The sequence below is a fragment of the Tympanuchus pallidicinctus genome, unplaced genomic scaffold (assembly GCF_026119805.1).
Source record: "Tympanuchus pallidicinctus isolate F22 unplaced genomic scaffold, pur_lepc_1.0 scaffold1, whole genome shotgun sequence".
NCBI lineage: Eukaryota > Metazoa > Chordata > Aves > Galliformes > Phasianidae > Tympanuchus > Tympanuchus pallidicinctus.
In genome coordinates, this window is record NW_026294618.1 from 44,303,804 (window position 1) to 44,327,716 (window position 23,913).

Here is a 23,913-nt window from a genome sequence, read left to right on the forward strand (position 1 = left end):
GACCCTATGTGATCTTATAAGGAATTCCAACCGGTAGATTACCACTCGGATAAAAAGGAAGAGGAAAAATCTTGTATTAATGAATCCAAACACGTACTTTTTCTTATTAAAGTCATTCCAAGTTGCAAACTGTAGGCTAGAAAATAAGAAGAGCACACAAGACAGACACGAAAATTTTAAGCTAAGATTCTTACATGGCTCCTGTTTGACATGGACAGGCTGGAATATGTTGGTAACACACTATACATCTTAGTTAAGGCTGATTACAAAAATAGAACCTGCAAACTGTGTAAATATTCTCTATAAATATGTGGACTGCTCTGAAAGTAATGCCTCCTATTTATTTCCATGAAAAGTACAACAGATGCAAAGAGAACAACAAATATATTTGATAGGGCAAATTCTCAGCTACAGAACACTTTTTCAACATAGTCAACACCATTAGCTATGTATTTTCACAAGCGACACGAGTCTGCATGTCATGCTTGTGAAAATCCAGACTAGCACAGCTGACCCACTGTCTCTGTTGCTACAACTGAAACACACCACCCACCACCTCATGTGCTCACATCCATAGTTTTGTTTCCAGAAACATTCAGGAATCATCAATAAATGCCAGTGGATGCCACCACTTCTGTACGGAGGAATTCAATTCCACACCTTTGCTTCATATCCAGTTCCATGTCAGACACCATTGTGTCAGACTGCCCCTCTGCTGCCATCTGTTGCACAGTAGCAACACGTAATGGAACATTGGTGGGAATGTTCAATCTCTGCTATCATATCACCAACATCTGCTTCTGACACTGTGGGACAACTAACAAAATAGGAGGCATTACTTATGGAGCAGCCCTCCTATTATACTATTTAGCTTTTCATTAGAAGTCATTAGCTAGAAACATATTTTCTAGGAAATAGAAAAACAGATTTTAAACATTGCTATTATTATAGCCCAATTGGGTTTCTATCAGCACTTAAAAGAGATACATAGTCTCAGACGATCAAAACACAAAGAAACAAAATAATTATTCTCTGGGTCACCTTCAAATGTGGGCCTGGACTGGAACCCTGTAGTACATACAAGTTGCTACTAATGAGCAAATAAAGCATACACTAAAAAAAAAAAATAATAGACATGCCAACCTTGGTATTTCATCTTCTTCCCATTCGATGAAAGAAGCACTGTTTGAATTTGCTGCAGAATTGATTCTGTGGTGCTTACTTCCACCTGATGTATCACCTGGAAAGAAAAACAATAGGAGAAATTAGTTCATTTATGCTTCAGAAATTGCAGCTGTTATTTAATATTATCAAAATGCTTCTGAAGAATAAATAACATCTGTGTGATATTGGCTTCAAAAAGTCACATAAATGACTTGACTTTATTGACACACATAAGATGAAAAATGTTTTCAACACTGACATTATTAGAATTAAATTTGCTGTGGTGGTTCACTTGTATCTTAACCTAAATTCTATCTTTTTTCTTTGAGCTTACTTAGCTTCAGGTAAAATTCAGGATTCCCAAGTGTCTGGGTCCTCAGGTGAGATCCCAGTAGAAAATAGAAGCCGAAGTAAACAGTGAAACACAAATGAAACAATGAACACATTTTATCTTTCTTATCCATTAATGCATCTGGAATATACACAATAAATGCGTGGCCAGATGCAGTAGCAGTTAAATAGAAATGTTGTCTGATCTACAAATTCAGAAAACATTTTTTAAGTTTGCTTGGAGGTGTCAGTACAAGGAGGTGCACTGGAAAAATCCCCTCCTTTGTGGTCTTGTGAACGTTCACTCTTCAGAAGGAGGAACAACAATATACGCAGGATGTAGCATAAGAAAGGGGGAAAAAAAAAGCTTATGAATGGAGATGGAGGAGACAGAATTAGAGGAGAAAACTTTAAAATTACTCTCCCCCACTCCAGTGTCAAAGAGCAGACCTTTTTGGAACCTTCAATTTTCTCAGCTATATTGGTTTGTATTACAAACTGACAGGTTTTTTTTTTGTTGGTTTTTTTTTTCCTGTATTAACACCTCAAAATTTTACATTTGTTGAAGATAGCATCAATTTAATTGTCTGAAGCTTTCAATAATTATTTAGTAGAACATATAATTTTATTCTATAATTTTAAAAGTAAGTGTTGCACACATTCTCAGCTAATTTTCCAATACCTGGAATAACATGGATAGGAATAGCTCATTTAGCAGAAAAGCCAAGAATTACAGTGTTACTACACAGCTAACTGGGAAACATGATGCCAAAAATGCCTTAGAAACTTTAAGCTCTATTGGACTGAATAGCTGCGTGTCATAAGGACAACACATCACAGCAGCTAGGAAAGTCTGTAAGTGAACAGGGAAATTTTGCCAACAACATACTGATTTTTGAAAATCATAAGCACTTCAAAAACCAGAGCAGTTTTATCACATTGGAAGTATTTGAATACATCCAAAAAGTGAAGCTCAAATTCCCCTATCGGTTCGTTTCTTCCTTCAGTAATGTTACTCACATGTATGGAAATTTAATGATACAGTATCTCCTCTGCATGACAAGAAGATTTGTAAAGACTCTTAACACTGACACATTAAGGTCTTTTAGAGTCATATTATAGAAGAACATTCAACTTCTGAAAAGCAATAAAAGTTTTGTAACAGTTTTTTAATAGTTTTATTTGGACATGGCGCTCAAATGCATCCCTATTCCTTACTATCCATTAAGAGAAGGATTTGAACTGAAGAGGAACTTCTGTGTCTTCTGGATGCAAGCTGCTGAGAGCAGGGTACTCTCGTTATTACAAATTTACCTGCTGATCCTTCTCAGGCTTTGAAATTGTCTGCCCACCTCCATGACAAACACATCTACGGAAATGGGTGTTCTGATGCTGACTACTTTTATCTAGCAACAGATTTATTATTGAATTTTACACTCCTTACCAACACGATTTTTACATCTTGTACAAGGGAAGTTAAGCACGCTGTACTTATTTTGGCAAGAGCTTATACTGAAATCTATGAAAAAGAAACATATGGTACAAACTACAGCTGACTGAAATAAATGCAGTAAATGTGCCAGCCATAAGCAGAGGCTGTGACTTCTTCACTGACAGGTCTTGGCTTAGATCTTCCTAGGTCTGTTGTGCAAGGGCTAGCTACTCAACAGCACTGCTTCTATATGTTGTACCCCTTTGTCTTCAAGGTGCTTGGGACCTGCAACAGACTGAAGCACGGGTGATGTGGAGCCACTCGAAATGGTATTAATCTTGCCATGATCTGCTTCTATTAACTGGTCAAGATAGGACAAAGTAGTCTGTCAGGTTCTCACCTTTATGCTCTTCGTTTTCTACACTGCAAGAACTTTTAAAGTCATAGAAACATACATAGAATGGCCTGGGTTGACAAGGACCACAGTGATCATCTAGTTTCAACCTCCTGCTATGTGCAGGGTCGCCAACCACCAGACCAGGCTGCCCAGAGCCACATCCAGCCTGGCCTTGAATGCCTCCAGGGATGGGGCATCCACAGCCTCCTTAGGTCACCACCCTCTGTGTGAAAAGCTTCCTCCTAAAATCTAACCTAAATCTCTTGTCTCAGTTTAAAACCATTCCCCCCCTTTGTCCTATCACTATCCACCTTCGTAAACAGCCATTCCCCCTCCTGTTCATACGCTCCTTTCAAAGTACTGGATGGCCACAATGAGGTCTCCCTGGAGCCTTCTCTTCTCCAAGCTAAACAAGCCCAGTTCCCTCTACCTTTCCTCATAGGAGAGGTGCTCCAATGATCTCAGCCCCTGCTCCTGCTCCACCCCATTCCCTTCACCCCACCAAAACACAGGTCTCTCACGTCTAAGTAAATGACCAAGGAGAATACAAATAACTGATGTCTCTGCCATCTCTCATGTCAAAGGGAAAGGAAGAACTACGGGAAAACAACAGGACTTACTATTCAATATCACTAGATTGCATGTCTCCAGAAGACCACTATGGATGTGTGGAAGGTACCTGACTAAACCTCTTCAGGACTGACAGTCCGAAGACGTTTGTCTCTGGTTTTTTGGTTTTTTTTTTAGTTTTCTACAGTTATGACACTACTAAAAGTGTAGCCTACTGTTATGTATAGAAAGAGTGTTTTCTTTAGGCGCTATGAAATCCATGCACTTATTTATAGGTGTCTAGATACACACAAATAGAAAATATGGGGAAAAAACTGAAGGCAGCATGATTCATTTTCTGATTTTACAGAAAGATATTTTACCATTCTTATGAAAGCCTGCTTACTATAGGAACAATTATAACTTAACAAAAAATACTTATTTTTCTAAATTTAAACGTCAAAGACATTATGTTCTTCATAGTGTTATCTCCCCTTTATACTGCAGCATTTAGGTAACATTATGTATGTTCTTACCGATCTTCAGTTTCACTTAAGTGCATACATTCAGAAAGTCAAACTGTTTTTTAAAATGAAAATCAAAAATATCTCCTTTGCACAGCCATTTAATATTTCACATTTCAGCACTGCGTAAATGACCTTAGTACAAACAGAAGCATTCTAATTAAAAACAGTGGCGCATTACAAAATTCTAGCTAGATTGTAAATGTATTACTGGAGCAAAAATGAATTAAATTGGTGTAGGGATAAAATACAAATATCAATACAAGTAAAACAACATGATTGCTATCTCTCCTGTAAATTCAAGTAAGTATCATATCATCAAAGAATAATTTATTTTCTACTGCCTAACTTGAAAAGCAGTGTGAATATCTTGTGAAAAATGGTCAAAAGCACAATGCTGACAAAATAAGTTTTTTTAATACGTTATCTCATTTTCATAGGACAGGCTTTTCCCCAACACCAATACGCAGCCACATGCAAAACAAAAAAACATTGATGAAAAGCTATATAGAGACTTAATTTTGACACAGAAGACAAACTAAGATGTGATATCCATTCAATCAAAGTGTTAAAAAATGGTAATTTTTAGCCCTTAAAGCAATTATTTAGTCGTAAAAAAAACAAACAAACAAACAAAAAAAAAACTCCTTACTTTTTCTCCTCGCCTTTCTGAATTTGACAGCAGCCAGGTTTATTAAATTCATTCCATATAAGTTGTAATCTATGAAGAGCTGAAGGAGGTAGGGAATATGGGCTTCATGAGGCTGGTAGGATTTGTTCATTATGGCTCCACCTTGCAGAAGCTCACATACTCTAAAATTAAAAATGAATTAGAACATAATACTGCAATTGTTTCCTGTACAACAATGTCATTGTTTGATTTTATCAAAATATAAAGTATATTAAAATATAAAGGAAAATATTAAATACGAAGTGTGTATTTGTGTTAGTTGTATTTTTAATGTACTTAATAACTTTATGTTCACAATAATGGATTCCCCAAAATGTTGCCTCCTAATAACACAGAATGTTAGTTCTGTAAATCTCAGCTTAAACAAACAAACACAAAGACCAGAACAGAAAAAAACCAAAACAACACAACACAACAAAAAACCCCCCACAACCTTCCAAAGAAAAATCATACCATGTACTACCTTTGCAACATGTCCTAAGTCAAAACAGTCCACGGAAATCCTTCTACAGAACAACTATGGCATCTGTATGCCTATAAATCAGTAATACCTTCAAATCTCTCTCCAGTTCTCCCCTCCCTGGCATATTTATCAAGACGTCCTGCATTGTTTTAAGGTTTCATACCATACTCACAGAAGCAGCACTTTTAATAGCTCTGTGAAGCACAGTAAGTCTGCCGTTTTAAATACAGGAAATTAAAAAGCAACTGCAGGCATTTGTGTAATTATAAAACAGTGCAATAAATTTATCTCAAAACAGTATGATATTTCTAAATCATAGAAAAACACTAAGTATTTCTGAATGCAAGCAATAAGATTAAAACAATAAAGTTTTATCTAGAAAAATTAAAGGAATAAACCATATGTGTCAATCTTTTTTTTGGTAGAAGTAATTCAAACATGAGAATCTTCAAAAATCCAAACTGTCACCCAATTGTCACCAAGTCATACGTATACAGACTACATTAAGATGGAAGTTTGCCATAATGCAGAACTGTACAGGCCATCATTAAAAAAGTTATGAGGGGTAACGATAAGCAGTTAAGGATTTCAGTTTATGCTGGAGAAATAATTCCTCTTCATGTATCACAATCACAGGGCTTGCAGTAAACTGAGGAAGTCTGAGAGAACGGTGCTTTCATTTAATAGGGCACTACAGAAACTGTTTAACAAAAACAGCTATTGAGTTTTGAAGCTATATTCCTGCAATGGGCACAGGAACCTAAAATGTAAAAACTAACAAAATTAACTTTTAATATCACAGAATCACATCATCAAATATGGGTTTGGGTTGAAAATGCACTTTCAGATCACCTAGTTCCAACCCCCTGCTACAGGCAGGGGCACCTCCCTCTAGACCAGGTTGCTCACAGCCCCATCCAGCCTGGCCTTGAATACTTCCAGGGAGGCATCCACAGCCTCACTGGGCAACCTGTTCCAGTGTCTCACCACCTTCACAGTAAAAATTTTCTTCCTAATATCTAGTCTGCATCTACCCTCTTCTAGTTTAAAGACATTTCCACTCATCTTGTAGCTGCCTGCCCTTATAAAAAGCCCCTCCCCAGCTTTGCTGGAGGCCCCCCTAGGTACTGGAAGGCCCCTATAAGGTCCTCTCCAAAGCCTTCTCTTCTCCAGCCTTAAAAGCCATGACTTTATCAGCCTGTCTTCATAGGGGAGGTGCCCTGGCCTGCTGATCATCTTCACAGCCCTTGTCTGGATCTGCTCTAACAACTCTGTATCCTTCTTGTGCTGGGGGCCCCAGAAGCTGGATACAGTACTCCAGGTCAGGGCACGTGAGAGAAAGCATGAAAGAGTGCTACATATAAAATAGAACTGCATTGTTAAATTCTATATGAAAAGTAAAATGATGCAAATGTGTTCAAGCACATAAAAATTGTAGATAATACAAGATAACTGAAGGCACTTACAATTTGGTCCATTTTGCAAACATGCTACTCCTTTAAAAATATTGTTACTGGCATGCTTAAAATTAGTAATTTTCCTACTGTTTTGAAATGCTTGGACAATACTTTTATTACTTCTACTGTTAAAATGTACGCAATCTTGCTCCAAAAATTACTTTTTCCACTCTAGATACACGGAAATCAGCCAAAACTTCATATCACTGTATCCTTACCTTTTTACCATTGCAGGATTGTAAAGATAGATCTTCATAAACTGTCTCTCCTTCTCATGGTAACCATAAAAAGGCCTGGAGAGAAAGAAGAAAAAGCAAGAGGTTAGCCAATTAAATGGTGGCCTTGACTCAACTGCAATTTACCATGAAGCATATGAAATCCAGAAGACAAGAAAACAGATGAACGGCATACGCATCCAGGAAAATGAAAATTCCAAGCATCGCGCCAGAAAACCATTATGCTCCCAATGCATTTCTTAATAACATGTTTTCATTCAGTTTCAAAACCTGAAGTGCTTCTGGTGCACATGACAATTCTTTACACACAGATTCTACAGAATCTTAACCATTATTATTATACACCATTAAAAACACATTATATTTCTGAACAGAAACACAGTACACGTTCCATAAAAGACGTTCAGTGGGGTCAGATGTGTACATGTACACATTTGAATTTGGGAAGGAAGGCAAAGCAAAAATGAAAAAAAAGAATGCAGATGTCTGGGGTAAGATAGAGTTATAGTGCACATTTTACATTAGAAATTCCAGTCTAGTTTAGGTAAGTGGGTTCAACAGAAAGCTCCTGTCATTGGTCAGAAGTTTGCTAGAGATGATAAGATCACAAGTTGACAGTGTTTAATGCTGCCACCCATTTTCTGAATGACTAATTTCAAGTATTTTCCACATTATTTGGTGAAGTGCCAAGTACTCAAAACTATAGCTGAAGATTATGGGAGCACCACTGAGCACCATTACTGCACAGTGTTAAAGATAAAAACAATAGGCTCTATGCATGTCAAATTACCTAAAAGGTTCACTTAAGAACTTCTGGCTTAGCACTGTTTCTCGCCTTCCTCATATGTAAACATATTGATGCCACACCATCATAACAGTACTTCCATTAAACTTATTAGCACTGGACTGTTTCAAAAACAGTGTTCAGCTCTTCTGATAAGTGCTGTAACAAAGTCACTGAGGACATTAATTTCACAGATCAGGTGTAAATGAATAAATATCAGCTGTGTAATATAAATAACTGAACAATGAGAGCAGCTTAAAAGAATGAATAGCTGCCCTTTTTCAGTGATTACTAGTCATCTCGTGCACTAAATGAGGCATGAATCCTGAAGAAAATAGGATTTGAGAATGCAATTAAAGAATACATGTCATAATGAATATGTCAAGGCTAAGCTGAGGCTGCACAGGCAATATTAATTCTGGTATTACTTGACTGAATTACTGACTTTTCAGCATCAAGAATGCTAATCTAATCTAACATGCTTGTAATACAGCATGTTCAGGAAACAGGCCATAATTCAATGCATTGGGTGAATGCAAGAAGTCTACAGTTTGCAGCAATAACAACTGAACTCAACAGAAGTCCTGGTATGCATATATTCAATTGTTACTTCTGTAAAATATTATTAAAAAGTGGAGCTTTGATTTACTTGCAATGTTTAAAAAAAAGTAATAAGAAGGTTTTCAGCCCGAAATTAAATGCAAACTCAACAATACAGATGATCTTTATATGATCATATGCATTCATATATATATGTGACAAGAAACACTTAGATCTGGCAGTAAGGAGCATGGTTTAGTAATATTGGTGGTAGTTGGACTGTTGGGCTAGATGATCTCGGAGGTCTTTTCCAACCTTGATGATTCTATAATTCTATGAAATACATACATTTAGAGTGAGCTGTTTAAAAAATGTTTATGGTATTAAAACTGAGGTAAGTTGAAGCAACAAAACTGAAACTGTTATGCTGAAAAAGAGGAAATGAGATCTTGTATGATGAAGCAATCTCTCTTATATAAATAGTAATAAACTTAATGACAGTTTATATACGTACAGTGAGTTATAATGGCTCAATATGCTTGTAGGTCAGTGAATTGAGAGCAGCTTTTTTGAAGTTAGCACTTGCAAGGTAAATGACCCATACTCACATTGACATCGAAGCCAGAAAAGTAGGAGTTACAACTTACAAAGTAAGATATGAAAACCTACTTTAACTTTGCAAAACAGAAGGAAAATGTATTTCACCTGCTTACTCAAGGACCTTTGCTATGCTTGGAAGCTAACACAACAAACATCCTATTATACCTGTAAGGGTTTACAGAACCGCTTTCCTACTAATACAGAGAAAAATGGGTAAGATACCTTCAAGATTTAAAGAAAAATACAGGCTTCTCAACACAGAGATACTTCAACATCTACAACCAAAATCTGGATTTAGTTAGAACAGAAGAATACAAACATTTCTGTTACTACACAAGAATGTCTATCTACCTAGGTAAAAGATTAAGGTGTATTACAATTCCTTTTAGGGGCATCTCATTAGCCTCTTATGCAGGCAAACAAAATACATCAGTCTTTACTTCTCTGAAGTAAAGAGCATGTGATTTTCAGTAAAGACTGTTTTGAAACTCTAAGGCATAAGAGGTGAAAAAAGGGCAGGCTCCTACTCTGTCTGCTGTCTTCTCACTGATTCAAGGAGAAAAGACTCCCTTCGGCAGGTTAATCCACTCAGGCTACACTGTCAAGATGAACAGCTATGCCAATATTCATACAGCTTTCAGAAAAAAAAGGAAAAATAAAGAAAACATATGGTGGGTTAGCATTCCTGCTATTGCAAAAAGAAAGTCCTGATTAAAAGTAAAAGAAAGATACTGTCGTCACTTTGCTAGCAATACTGAGAAAACAACACTACAATTGGCTGGGAACAGAAAGATTATCTTCCCAAACCTATTTAGAAAGGATATATTTCAAAAGACCATTTAAAAAAAAAAAAAAAAAAAGGTAAAAGGTAAAAGGTAGTGCTACATAGTAGGGAAATTAGCATTTACACAGTTTTGCAGGTGAAAAATTCAATGCATATACAAACTGTGTTCCTTCAGGACAGCTTCTTATTATTCACCATGATTTGACACACTTTAAAATCCTTGGTTATGGAAGTCAAATAAAAATCAATCAAGAGAATCCTTAAAATGTTAACATCAGTAATATTATATAGAAAGCTACACCAAATAAAAGCAGAATATTCAGCTTGACAGATAAGTGAGTAATGTAAGCAGAATATTCAGCTTGACAGATAAGTGAGTAATGTTTAAGACCCTCTGGTTCACACCCTGTGCTGCCATAAGGGTCAACATAAAACATGACAGACCCAGGATGGACCTTCTAGAGGTGCCATCTTAGACTAGTGAAATAAAATTTAAAAAAAAAAGACCTAGAGGTAGACTCCTGCAAGACACTTCTGGTCACAGGGAGCTTAGAATACCCCAGACAGGTAGAAAACAACGTCAGGAACATACTGTGATAGTAGCAGAGGCAGAAAAATACTCAAAAGAACAGTTGGAAAACGACAGGCAGTAGGATCAAATTTAGTTACAGAATGTTTGAGTCAAGTATAACTGTTGATTGTGTTAGATCAAAGCAAGTAAGAAGTGCATGTAATAGTTGTATAGGCCTGTATGAAGGCAGACAGAGGGGAAAAGGAGGAAAAAAAAAAAGTATAAAGAGAAAGGAAGAGTCCATACCTAAGCCCGTGCCAAGTATTTCTAAATAGAACTAAGTAGAAAGCACTTCAAAACAAGTAAGAAAAGAATCTTAACAGGTCATACTTACATTCCAGATACTAATGACACTTTGAAAACATGTTGTATAGTTGAAGACGGATTGCCTAAAGCAACATTAAGTGCTCTGTCAATGCTGAATGCCACTTGGCGGAGATAGTGTTCTGGATGCTGACCAAACCCATCATATGGTACATAGAGGTAAGGAAAGACACCATGCAAGTGGAGACAAGTCTTCTGACCTAAAAAGAGAAGGCAAACATTTATTTTTTAATGACATCTTCATTTAAGTAGTTGCAGAATTTGAAATTTTTCAGGCTATTTTCAGGCACTGCAGACAGGATGCATTGATTAAATAATTTCAGATCCAGTTAATACAAAAAGTACCAATTCAGAGCAGTTCTCACATTTATTTTATTGACTGAAGCAATAAGGAACAGACAAAATTAGATGATATAACAACAAATTCTGTTGTAATCTAAACATCTAAAAATCTAAAAATCTAACAATTTTCTTTATGATAACAAGACAACATCACTCTCAGAATAATTTTACATAATCATTCACTGTTGAACGATTTAACAGCTTCCCAGTCCTTGTGAAAATTTGCTGATTTCAAAATTCTTTCCATTCCTTACTTGGCTGAGTATACAGCTTCTCAGAAATTAAAAAGAACGTCCCAGAATGACCATCCACCAGGTCATTGAATATCCTAGTTATTAAGGTATAAGTTGGAATATGGAACGTTGATTCCTGTGACATCTCTGCCAGTCTCTAGCCTATTAATGATATAATTCTTAGTATTAGCTTTCATCAGTCCGCAACAGCAGAATGAGAGAAAACACCATGAAAACCACACTGCTAGACAAGACCACAGTTCAAGCTTCTGCTTCAGACAAGGTAAGTACAGCAATGGGGATTGAGTTCTTCCAAATACCACCAATATTTTACACTCCTCATCTGTCTCATCTGTAAAGTGTGTTCTCTGTTCTTTCCTCACCATAAAACAGCACAGCCCGCGTTCACTCCTGAGCTGAAACTCCTGTTCACCATCTTCTAAGCCCCCATAAGTCTTCATGACTTCTCACCGGTCAATTAAAAAGGTTCACAGCAAACTACTGTGTGTCAGCACACATCATTCAGTAGCTCCCACCCAACTATACAGACAAAGTCTCTAACACTGTATTTCTTCTAGGTAGGCCCTCTGCATGAAGACAGTACAGCAGTGCCCAAAGGCAATGCTTTAATCAACCATGAGATAAACACTAGGGAAGAGGCTGCACAGCCACAGTGGCTGCAACTCTAATGAACCAGATTTCCAAAAGTTTATTCTTTCAAACTGAGATTAGTTCTCGGAAAATAGACCTCTACATTCACCCTCACATTAGTGCTCCACTGGCCACCCGGTAATGACAGCTGTAGGTCCATTAAAGAACAAGCAGAGCAGAGCTAGGACACCTGCACATTTTTACACCTTTGAAACATGTACCTTCGAATATCATAAGCAGCACAGATTTTTGTTTTTAAACTGGGGTTCAGATCCATTTTTCTTTCTCTAAATATTTACTGGTCCCTCATGTAATGTCCCAAAGCGACATTAGAGGATGCTTAGAGGATGCTAGCACATGGGATGTTCTCCAAGGTCATGTTTTTTAAAACTTTCTAGAAGTTGAACCCATCAAGTCTCTTCAGCAATGTTTAAATAGCACCAAAATACACATTCATAATCTTGAGGTCATCATGTATAATGAATTCTGCCCATGCTAAAGAAACTAAACAATACGAACTACAAGTCTTTAAATGGCAAAATGAAGGACAGAATCAACAGCTTTACATGGCAGAAAAACCTCTGCCCTTTGTGAGAGAGATCATTTTTTAGTAGGATGTGAATGGAGAGAGCACTGATTTGTGCAGCGATAGCAGATCACTTACGTTCACAAATTAATGTTCTGCATCAAGTTACCAACAAATGCAAGTGTCTCTCCACATCTGTATTTAACATTGACTAAAACAAGGCTTTTCCCCCTGACTAAAATTAGAAGTGGTCTAAATCTTTACAGTTCTTCCTACGTTTACTTTTTAATAATCTTTTAAACACATGTAAGTGTCACATTCAGAGAGAAATTCAAATTTTACTCAAATATGTTTGTCTGAATGCTTACCGAGGCTTTTTAAAAAAATGAATAAACCTACTCACCCCAAACTGTACTTAACAGTGGAGGGATAGAATAAGAACTTCTGGCAGAAATACAGGTCTGTCCATGGTTTTGTTACCTACAACTTGTGAAGCCAAATCAGTTCTACATCTGCACATTAATTTTTACACAAGAAGCTCTGAACTCCTGTTATTTTTAACACCGAAATATCTTTGCTTTAATGGCTGCCAAACTATTCTGGATTATAATAAAATTGTTGCCCTACAAAACAAAATTACAAAGCACCAGACTAAATAAACTAGGGGGATGGTATGAAGTTATTATTTAAATTCAGGTTCCTGACAATTTAAGTAGAACAATTACTTAATAATTCTTTTAGAGCTAACATCTGATTAGTCAAGTTAAGTGAGTTAAAAATAGAGGTACATTCATTTCAATTGCAAATATTTAAGATTTTTTGCTGATCTGAAACATCACTTTACTGCTGAAAACAAAAACACTACAAAGAAAGCTCCCTTATGCTTCCTTCTCTCACCTTCCTTTGCACTCCCTTTATGTGCAAAAACCCCAAACCGATCACAGAAAACACTGCAGCTTTCAGGTGACCAAAGCACCAAACCTTTTAGATCCAGGGAAATCTTACAAACCATCTGTACTGAATCACTCCCTCCTTTTAGATTCTGCCAGGGAAGCAAACAAGCTGCTGCTGAAGGAAGGCTCCGAGCCGGCGAGCAGCTGTTAAGTTACATGGCTTTGTACAGTTACTCACTTTGATCCTCGTTAGTATTCACTCATTTTTCATGACATTTGGTTACACTATTTTTATTTACAGTCCACACTATCGCAAGTCTTACCCCACTAGTGTAAGAACTGAATTGTTTGCTTCCACCGTTTAAGTAGAAGCACTGAATTGCACCAGATGTTGCGGGGTTGTGTCTGAGGCTCAGGCTCCAGGAGCAGCAGCCATGGTTTGTGCTGAGCCGCTACAGATTTCTGGGGATTCCTTCCAGTAGGGACACAAGAAGAAAACAAATCTACCCACCGAGGAGCTCAGACCACACAGACATACCTATTAACATCAATTAAAGCCTTGGCATTGGATAAGGTTAAAACGTTTTATGCTTTAAACATGTCAAATCTCATGTTTCTCTTTTTTTTTTTCTTTTTTTCTTTTTTTCTTTTTGAGATACAGACAGAAGCAAATCTGTACTGCTGGAACAGCAGTGACTGCTTACAGCAACCAGCTGATGTTTTTACACCTACCCACTGCTTTCTTTAAATGTGAAAAATCAGTGGAAGTGGTGCTCTACAGCACATTAGCCATGCAGACTATGAGACTGCCCTCCTCGGTCTCTCAGTGCAAAGCTGAAAGCCTAGCAGTGATTTCCAGAGCTTACCTCTTTTCAGCAAATAACAGTATTCCATACTACAGCACATGTACATCACAACTACTCTGCATCTGAGAGCAACGTGTACGATGGCTCTATTAACAAGGACATACTGTGTATGCAAATGCAACAACTGATGGTGATAACCAGCACCGGGAGGAGGATGCTGCCCAGATAGCCCCTCCATAGCCCAAAGTCTGTTAAAGAATGGGATCTGCACTGGTTGAGTTACCTGCAAGTCACAGACCAAGCACACCAGTACATGATGCAAAAGGGCTGCTGAGCAAATGTACAGATATGTAGAAGTAAAGCTGTGGCTTACTCGCAAGCTTTTTTCAGGCACTGAATGAAGCAGTGAAGTAATGAATGAGAAGTGCTGCTGTAACGCAGGAAAGGAGCAACAGACAAAGTCCTGAGATACTACAGTATGCTCAACTAGCAAACTCGCCACATTCTATGAGAAGAAAAAAGTTCAACTGAACATCAACATAGATGAATAGCCAACATAATAATGAATCAATACTAGGAAAAAAAAATATATATATATATATTTTTTTTTAGACAACAAAGTAAGTCTTACATGTTTGGGTTTTTTTTAGACATAGCGCTAAACCCATACTTATTAAAGCAAGTGACAAAAAATGTTACTGAAGTATTAAAACCAAATATAGCTTTGTGTACTTGAAACCCATGAGGCATGGATTAAAAAAGCAAGCCTGCTGATTTTTGAAGATGGTTGCTACATGCATTACAATTAGGAATGCACGCCAGATATAATCCTTGCTCTACTGTCATTCAAAATATTAGAAGAAAAAGCCGTAGTAAGCCTGAAACAGAAAACTTCAATATGATTAGGAGAACTGAAACCAGTAGGATAAAGGAATGCAAAACTACTAGATTGTATATCAAGAACAAGCAAGAACTGATTTCTTCTAACCACCAGAAAGCTCAGCCACACAAGATGATCTGGAACAGAAAAAAAACCAAGTTGGTATCTATGCAGTATCACAGAATGGCTGAGGTTGGAAGGGATCTTTGGAGGGTCGTTTGGTCCAACCCATCTGCTCAAGCACATGTACAAGTCATTTCTTAGTACAGCAAGATAGAGAGCCTGAGGATTATCATTCCAGAGTCCTCAGAGACATGCTTTTTCACCATTTGAAAATAAAACTGACTCAGTCTAAGCTTCTAAAAATATTTCTGAGCTGAGAAAAAACAGGACAAATCTCAGTGCAAAAGAAAAACATGAAAAAAATAAGGGACCTTATTGTATTGTCCAGCTCAGGAATAAACTTAGTCAAGGTTCTTGACTCGAATGACATGAACCTACAGATTCACCACAGCTAGCACGTGAAAATCTTATAAGTATTTGGGCATGAGAAGATGGAAGTCCATCTGCTCTGAATTTCACAGACAGGTTTGGGTTGGAAGGGATCTTTACAGATCATCTAGTCCTTCCCCTCTGTCAGAAGCAGAGACACCACCTACTAGATATGGTTGCCCAAAGCCCATCCTAGCTGGCTTGGAACATTTCTAAGGATGGGGCATCTACAACCTCTTTGGTCAACCTCTTCCAGTGTTTCCTCCCATTACAGTAAAATTTTCTGATCTAATTCTTAGTGTCTTTCTTATACTGGAGATCCCCAGGCTAGATGCTGTACTCCCTTGTGAGATCCTGTCTGAAGAATCAGCTCCCTTGACTTGCTGGCAACACTTCAGTTTACGCAGTCTAGGAAACATGATTTGCTTTCTGGGCTGCAAGCACACACGATCAGTACAAATCCAACTTTTCCCCAAGTCCCTCTCTGCAGGGACAGACAAATTTTCTCTCAGACAAATTTTTGCCCACCCCTACAGAACTCTTTGAGGATTCACACTCCAGCAATGGGTGAGTTCATGCAGTTATCACTTCCAGTTATTTCTTTCAAAAGACTTTCACTCTCCTGGGAGGAATGTCTGAGCACAGCATGTAGATGAACCTAAACCAATGCAGTTTATATCCTACAATACTGAAGTAGACAGGAATCTACTAGGCCATAAGTCAATACTGGTTTCAAAACATCCAAAAGAAACCACCCACTACGTTCTGTGATCCATTCTACCTAGGAACAGTGAAACCCTGTGTCTCATTTAACTGACCTAAACAAAAGCCTACAGGCAAAGCTCTACTTTGTAGATTTAAATTTGTATCACCACACGGAAAAGATTTCAAGATTCCAAGGAAAGAGCAAGAAGTTCAAGGACACTTCAGCCTCTGTATTCATGCATGAGCCGGGATGATGCTAAAACACAAAATCCTTACATTTGCCATTTCCAGAAATGAATCAGAACATGACCTACAGCTGCAATACAGTTTGACCAGAATTTTATACACAGAACTCAAAGCTGTTTGGTTTCTATGCTACATCTTTTAGTATAGGAACTGACTGTGGAACTCTCACAGATTGAAGTGTGACGTACTAGAAACATTTTGAATAGATATCACCTCATTTCATATTCAGAAAACTAAAACTAAATGTGGATAACACAACTTTTCTGTAAAGTTCAATGAAGGTCTACAAGCAAACATTTTTTGCTGTGATATTTCTGCAACATAACAAGATTATCCCATTTTAAAATGCATGCGCAGCCATAGGGAACAAATGTACAAAATCCATTTCTGTAAGTAAAATAAGTAACTAGTTTTGCTGAAGCTCTCTCTAGAAATGTTATTTTAATTATTGAACTACGACACATTTGTCCCAAACTACTGTACAATACAACAAGATGGGAGCAAAAAGGAGCACGTAGCAGCACTTAAATACATGGCAAAAACCCAAGATTTTAGAAAAATCCTGGCTGGAGATTAAGAGAAGGATGTAGAAGACAAAAGACAAAGGACTTCATATGTTTGAAATCTATTAAGAGTACTTTAAGTGCAGTACATTAAGTTTTGCAAAGTAGCGAAACTAATTAAATATAGATTGTATTAGTAGAAGAACAATGTGAACACACAAAGTACGCATACACTTCCTCTAACTGTAACAGTAAAGCAAACTCAACAGAAAACAAAAGATATGACACTGGCATCTTTAAAGGATAAACAAGATATTTTCAAGTAATTGTTCAATTATCCATGTTAAAAATTTTGAGAAAAGAAAAAAAGAAGAGTTCCCATACTCCAGGCAATCTCATTATTTCCCCAGGAAGAATCTTCAGAAAACAACAAGTCATAGCAAGAGTGCTTTTAGTCCGTTCTGATTGCAAGCTAGGAGCAATGTGAGCATCTCCTGCACAAGTTAAATAATACTTTAAACTTAAACCATCTCACTCAGTGGAGTGAGTTTGTCAACACATTGATTCACTGAATATTCAATACTGAGCTACTGAAATTGGACAAGACTTGACTACTTTATACTGGCAATACAACCTTTGGAATGAGACCATCATTCTTTGACTCTCACAGAAAGCAAGAACATCACTGATACATGAATTCAGAAATCAGTCAGGTAACACACTTTGATGAAGTTAAATCCTTCCCCTAGCACAACTTGGGAAAGTACTTCCCTCTTAAAATGTGCCATGCCATTTAAAAATATGGAGTTCAATCTTTTAATGTCACAGTCCCTTAATAGTAGATTTAAGTAAATTCTTCAATGAAATCTCAGCATTTCCTAGAATCCTAAATCAAGCCATTTTCTTTTTCCAAGAGAGTGCTAAGAAAGGGAGAAATACGTATTGAACACTCAAGAAAAGAGCTCAAAGACCATATTTCACATACAGAGTTACATATTTGTGTCAAAGCCTTCAGTCTCTAACATATATGGAAACATTTATTTCAGTAGCATTTGTAAAAGGGACAGATAAACAGTTTTTAATTAAATATGTTTCAACCCAAATGGAGTGTTTGGGTATAGACGTACGACTCTTATAATTCTTCAGTCAGCAACCTCCCTTCTACCAACCAATACCTCTACATTCATAAAAAGAAAAAAAATAAAATATAAAGCTCATCCATTGGGAAAATGAGGGCCTGTGATTCATTACAGCTTGATTATTCCTCTCCTTGATGTAGAGATCCTTAGTGAGGAGAAGGACTGTGCTTTCTCTTTAAAATTAGGAATCCCTGTATGATTGGTGCATACTGAGTTAATACATAGCCAATAATCAAAGAGAAGAGGTTCACTTCCCACCTAGGGAGATTTCATGTGTGGCTCAAATTACTTACTGTAGGTGATGTACTTTTTCACAAAATGGAGGTAACAGTACTTTCATATTGAATTATCTGTTTAAAGGATAAATATACTAAAAAAGCACTGAGGGAAAAAGATGGCTTGCGTACAACAGCTTAAAAGACATAGGACAAAGTACCCAAAGAAGCAGCAGCATTATACTGCAGATAATACTACATCTATCTTAGCAAGTCTCTGTGAAAGGAAAACAAACTCCCATGAGCAATTTGTAGACCTAGAATCCTGCTACTGAGTGTACTCTTCTAAGAGTAGCACATTACCTCAAAACTCTGAAATTGTACAGCTTTCTTTAATACTTTTGCATCAGGAAAATCAAAACAACCTGAAAATATGAAAAACATATAACCTCCACCTTCTAACTACAGAATAGCTTAAGTGCAACAAGCAAAGTAAGCAAACAAACTTGTTCTTCCACTTGAACTAAAGGGGAAACAAAGATAAAAGCAGAACATCCAAATGTAATTTTCAAATACGTTAAAAAAGGAATGCAAACATACACGATAACTAACTGTGCTAGGAGAAAAAAGGAAAAAAAAAAAAAGAACAAAACAGTATGAGGAAGATTTCTGTACTTAAAAACAAAGATGAAAATCTGTAATAAATATCACACCACCCCAGTGGTTTTTTAAAAGCAGATAAGGAAATCTGTTTTGGGGGAGCCCCCTCTAAACTAATGTGCATAAAGGAATCTTTGTGCTCAGATTTGTGGTCACTTTCTAGATTCAAACAATAAGTCCACAAGCTTTCTTGGATCCATTACTTTCCAAATAAGAAATACCTCTGCAATTATTTAACTAACAGATGGTCCGAAGGTCTTGAGAAGCCTGGACTGCTTCTACTGCTCAGAGGTTCAATGGTGATAGCACAGGAAACACCAAACAAAATTATGTTTGCAACACTGTTTTTAATGGAGAGAATAAGTATACACTTTAGCTGTTGCATCTCCAAGTGATATATTTCCAACTAATTTGCTTGCAAGTATTTTTTTTTTTTTTAACATTAAATCTAAATTATCTTAATTATATGAAACATGAAGTGTAAGAGACAACCTGCCTCACCAGTCTGGAAAGTCATAAGATTGTCAGAGAGAACCAAACTCTGTTAGATACTTTGAACTGTGAGGTATCTACAGAACAAATAATCTCTGAAGTTGCTCACCCTAGATTACACACTAGACATTACTTCTGATGGAAAATACCAGCTGAAATAAGCCTTCATCCTACTGAGAATTTTTAACTTCTTTTTTAAATTTCAATCTGGAAATATGTAACGGGTTCCTCTTTTCTTGAATCTCTTAACATACTTTCTGAATGTGACATCAGAAAATAACACTGCTTTCAATTTCAGAAATACTACTGAAAAACCTAGCCATCTGTAGGATGGCACACCTGTGAAGGTACAACATCAGCAAGGAGCAACAACTGCCTACAGTTAACATCAAATGCAATAGCTGAGTACATACTAGAGAATACTGAAAAAACCTAAAACACAGAATCTGTTGTCAAGTAGCCAAACTAGAACCAGGAAAATTGAAAAGAGAGAAGATTGTTTAAAAATGCCTTACGTCTCCTTCTTCAATGTCCTTCACTTCAGTTAAGATCCTCAAAGATCAAGGATGAGCTACATAGAAACCATTCTTTATGAGCTTGATAAATTATGGGATACAGCAAAAATATTTTCTTCTTAGTACAAACAAGCAGACATACAAGTCTGGGTTTGGTATTAAATACCCATCTACAAAAGGAGCTGTGTGTGAAATGCTATTCTTGCTCCCTATACTAACAGATAGCACTTGTAAGCATCTGGACAATATCAGTAATGTTTTCAGGATGAGTGTCAAAAATCACTATGACACCAGCTAAAATAACCACATGTAGGAAGAAAATAGAGGCCAAATTACTATTCCAATAAGAAAAGTAGCCATTCAAATGCAGGAGAGGCAGACTATGTTTGACCAACTGGGAAGAATAAAGGAATGTTATCTAATAAATGCTTATATGTATCTAAAAGAAGGTGGGAGGCAAATGGATGAGGAGAGGTGCATAGTGACAGGACTAAGAGTAGTGGCCTAAAACTTGAATTTGAACTTGAAGTTCCACACTAACATGCAGAAGAACTTCTATACAGTAAAGGTGATGGAGCACTGGAACAGGCTGTCCAGAGAGATTGTGGAGTCTCCTTCTATGCAGATATTCAAGACCTATCTGGACACCTACCTGTGTGACCTATTGTATGGTACCTGCTTTAGCAGGGGGTTAGACTCTATAATCTCTCGAGATCTCTTCCAACCCCTGCAATTCTGTTATTCCATGACCAAAGCATAGCTGAATACAAAATATTTTCTTACTCCCAATAAACTAATGGTCTGCATGCTTTACCACATCCAGTAAAAGATGAACAACAAAAGCCCATAGAAAAAGGAGGAGTAGTCACACCTCTTCTTCCTCATTTCCTTTAACTAACTTTCATTACAAACTATCACTCCTATACAAGTTCTCTTAGCTATCTTATTAGTCTTTCTTGATCAGAGAAAAACTAATCACATACAAATGGCTATTGGTTCATATATAACCAAAGGAGAACAAGTTTTGCTGGTTGTTAACTGAAGATGCTGATCTTTACACATGGAAACGCACAAGTTCCGTAAGGAGTGTGCATAATTCTAATCACAATTTCCCTGCATCAGACTAAACCAGCGCAAAGATTTTTCTTTAAATAGAAGAGACATTTCTGTCAGCTAGACAGTTGGAGAAGGAGGGCGGGGAATATATTGCCAAACACTGTTGCTCTAAATTCTAGGAAAAAAATATACCCAAAGTTCAACATGATGAGGGTAGCATTGTTTTCATCGGCATTATCTTTCCACATACACTTTTTGGAAATGTTGAATACTGTAAATTCACGAATACCACCAAACTTGTGTAATCCCAGTGAAGTGGTACAGTACAGAATATAAACGCTCTCATGAGCCAGACTTGTTTACATTAACAAATAAATGACACCATATTCTGTTTGTTTTCTCTTGCTCAATTCTTCATCCAGAAACTAACTCTGTGAGTACTTCTTAGACTTTTTTTCTTCTATATTTGCATTAAGACCTCCAGTTAGCGCATAACTGTCTCAACTCAGCCAACTTCTCTACCAGGAAGCTAGACAACATGCTCCACAAGAATAAGCGATGTTTTTATGTACTGAGTTTACATGGCAAGGTTTGGTAGCAGGAGGACTGCTAGAGTGGCCTCTGCAAGCAGAGCCCAGCAGCCGCCCTACATCAGATCAGAGCCAGCTCCAGTTGTTCCAAAAGGGATCTGCTGCTGTTAGAGCTGAACTGTGATGCCTCTGAGAGCAGACTGAAGAATGGAGAAAAAAACTGCTGTGCTACAGCAGCTGGGAGAGAGGAATAAGAAATCTGAGAGGAACAGTCCTGCACACACCAAGGTCAGTGCAGGAGGAGGGCAGGAAGTGTTTCAGGCACAGAGAACTTCTCTGCAGCCCAGGAAAGGCCCATCATGGAGCAGACTCATCATGCTTAACTTTAAAAAAAATAAGTTCTTAATTTGTTATTTGTTCAAAGCTTAACATTTTTTGGAGAGGTGACAACTTAAGGAGTACTTTAAGGAGTACTAGGAGTATTTTCTTACCTTACACACCTTTTAAATTATTCCAAGCTTTTGAAAGGGCTATATAGTACGTGACAGTAATAGTAGAGACAACTTCCTGATAGGAGAAGAAACCATATTCTAAATACTACTGACTGCACTAGTTCATACATCCAGGTGCTGGCAGCAGGGGTGGCCTCTGTAAGAAGAGGCAGACAGGTCCAGCTGGCCTCAACAGATCCACCGCAGAGCTCAGCTGAGTTCATCACTGAAGCTGGTGGTACCTCTGGGAAAACATGCTTAGGAGGGAACACCAACATCAAAGAAAGGAGGAGGAACAGATTTCCCCTGCAGCACTCAGAAGGGCCCACACCGGAGCAGAGGGAAGGTGACAGATGGAAGGAAGCAGTGGCAGAGAGAAACCACAGTGAAAATGAACCGATTGCCACCTTCTCCCGTCATCCCCTGTGTGTGGCTTATAGGATGAGGCAGTGTGGTCTGAGGAGTCTGGAGTGAAGCTGAGCCTAAGAAAAAGGGAAGAAAGGCGTAGTTTATGTTTGAGTTTGTTTCTCGCTACCTGAATCTATTTTAATGGACAATAAATTGATGTTCTAGCTGTAAGCCTCTGCATCCTAAAACTTTTTTCAGAAGGTTTGAAAAAGGCAACCAAGTAAAGCAAGTCTTAGTGTTAACAAAATACACCTGCTGTCAAGTAATTCACAATTTTAACAGAAGATTTCAGAGCATTTCAGGCAAAAATTTCTGCTCTGAACTTTTACTCAAACTAGAAGTTTCAACCTACTCATATTAACTTCATATAAGAGCACATATATCCCAATCCCTAAGGTAACAAAAACTTTCAACACAACATTAACGTATTTAACCACAAACTTTCCATAAGTTAAACCTATTACTGTTACTTACATTGAATACGATAATGACATAAACACTGTATACATTTGTTGTATTGATATGATAAGCAAAGCAGAAGAAAGTAGCACACTTTACAAGCAATCTATCTACAAAGACGTCGGTGACAGATATGTCTGGTTCATGAGTCTTCCAAGATAGGCCATATACAAAAGGCACAGATTGTTAAAGCATTTCCAAGAGTGGGAACAGGAAATTACAGCAAGCAGGCAGAGTGACTAAATGCTCTAATTCATTTTTACTTTTTAAAAAGATGTTATAAACTGAGATCGCACATTCCTCAAATCCTTATTCTAAGTTTTCCTTAAGGATTCTGGAGATAAGACCCCCAGGGTTACACAAGAGAAACTACTTTCAGCTGGAACTCTTATAGCAGGCTCTGTTTCGCTATGAATCAATCCCCAGCCAAATTCATTTCTATGGAGCAACTCCACAGATGAATTACAGAAGCTGTATTCCTCAAAGTTGGTGGTCTAAACCTTAATTCATCTCACAGAAGTGTAAATCCAGAGCAATTCTAACGTTCCTATAACAACAACAAAAAAGCCACACCCAATTTCACTGCCTCTTTTACCCCAGATAATTTTGAACTTCTCAGCTCCAGTATAATAGCTTTCACCATACTTATCATCAACAGATATTCACAATTAACTTGAGGTACTGTGCAACATGCAAAAATAACTGTATAAACTGCAGAGAGTAAAGCAGCATTTCAAAACCAATAATGAAGTTATAGCATATTTTTGTTCTGATGAAAGATTTCTCTTCCTCCTTTACACTACCATATTGTGTTAGAAAGCAATC

At 37.3% G+C, this 23,913-nt stretch overlaps 1 protein-coding gene across 1 annotated transcript in view; it reads right to left on the reverse strand.

Annotated features, from left to right (window-relative positions):
• Nucleotides 1–23,913, reverse strand: part of REV3L (REV3 like, DNA directed polymerase zeta catalytic subunit) — a 114,419-nt gene that overhangs the window by 57,212 nt on the left and 33,294 nt on the right. The window contains exons 2-5 of the mRNA XM_052678573.1: nt 10,857–11,046; nt 7,226–7,300; nt 5,049–5,209; nt 1,144–1,240 (exon numbers count right to left, since the gene is read on the reverse strand). Coding sequence (XP_052534533.1) covers nt 1,144–1,240; nt 5,049–5,209; nt 7,226–7,300; nt 10,857–11,046 — 523 coding nt within the window. The remainder of the gene's footprint in view (nt 1–1,143; nt 1,241–5,048; nt 5,210–7,225; nt 7,301–10,856; nt 11,047–23,913) is intronic.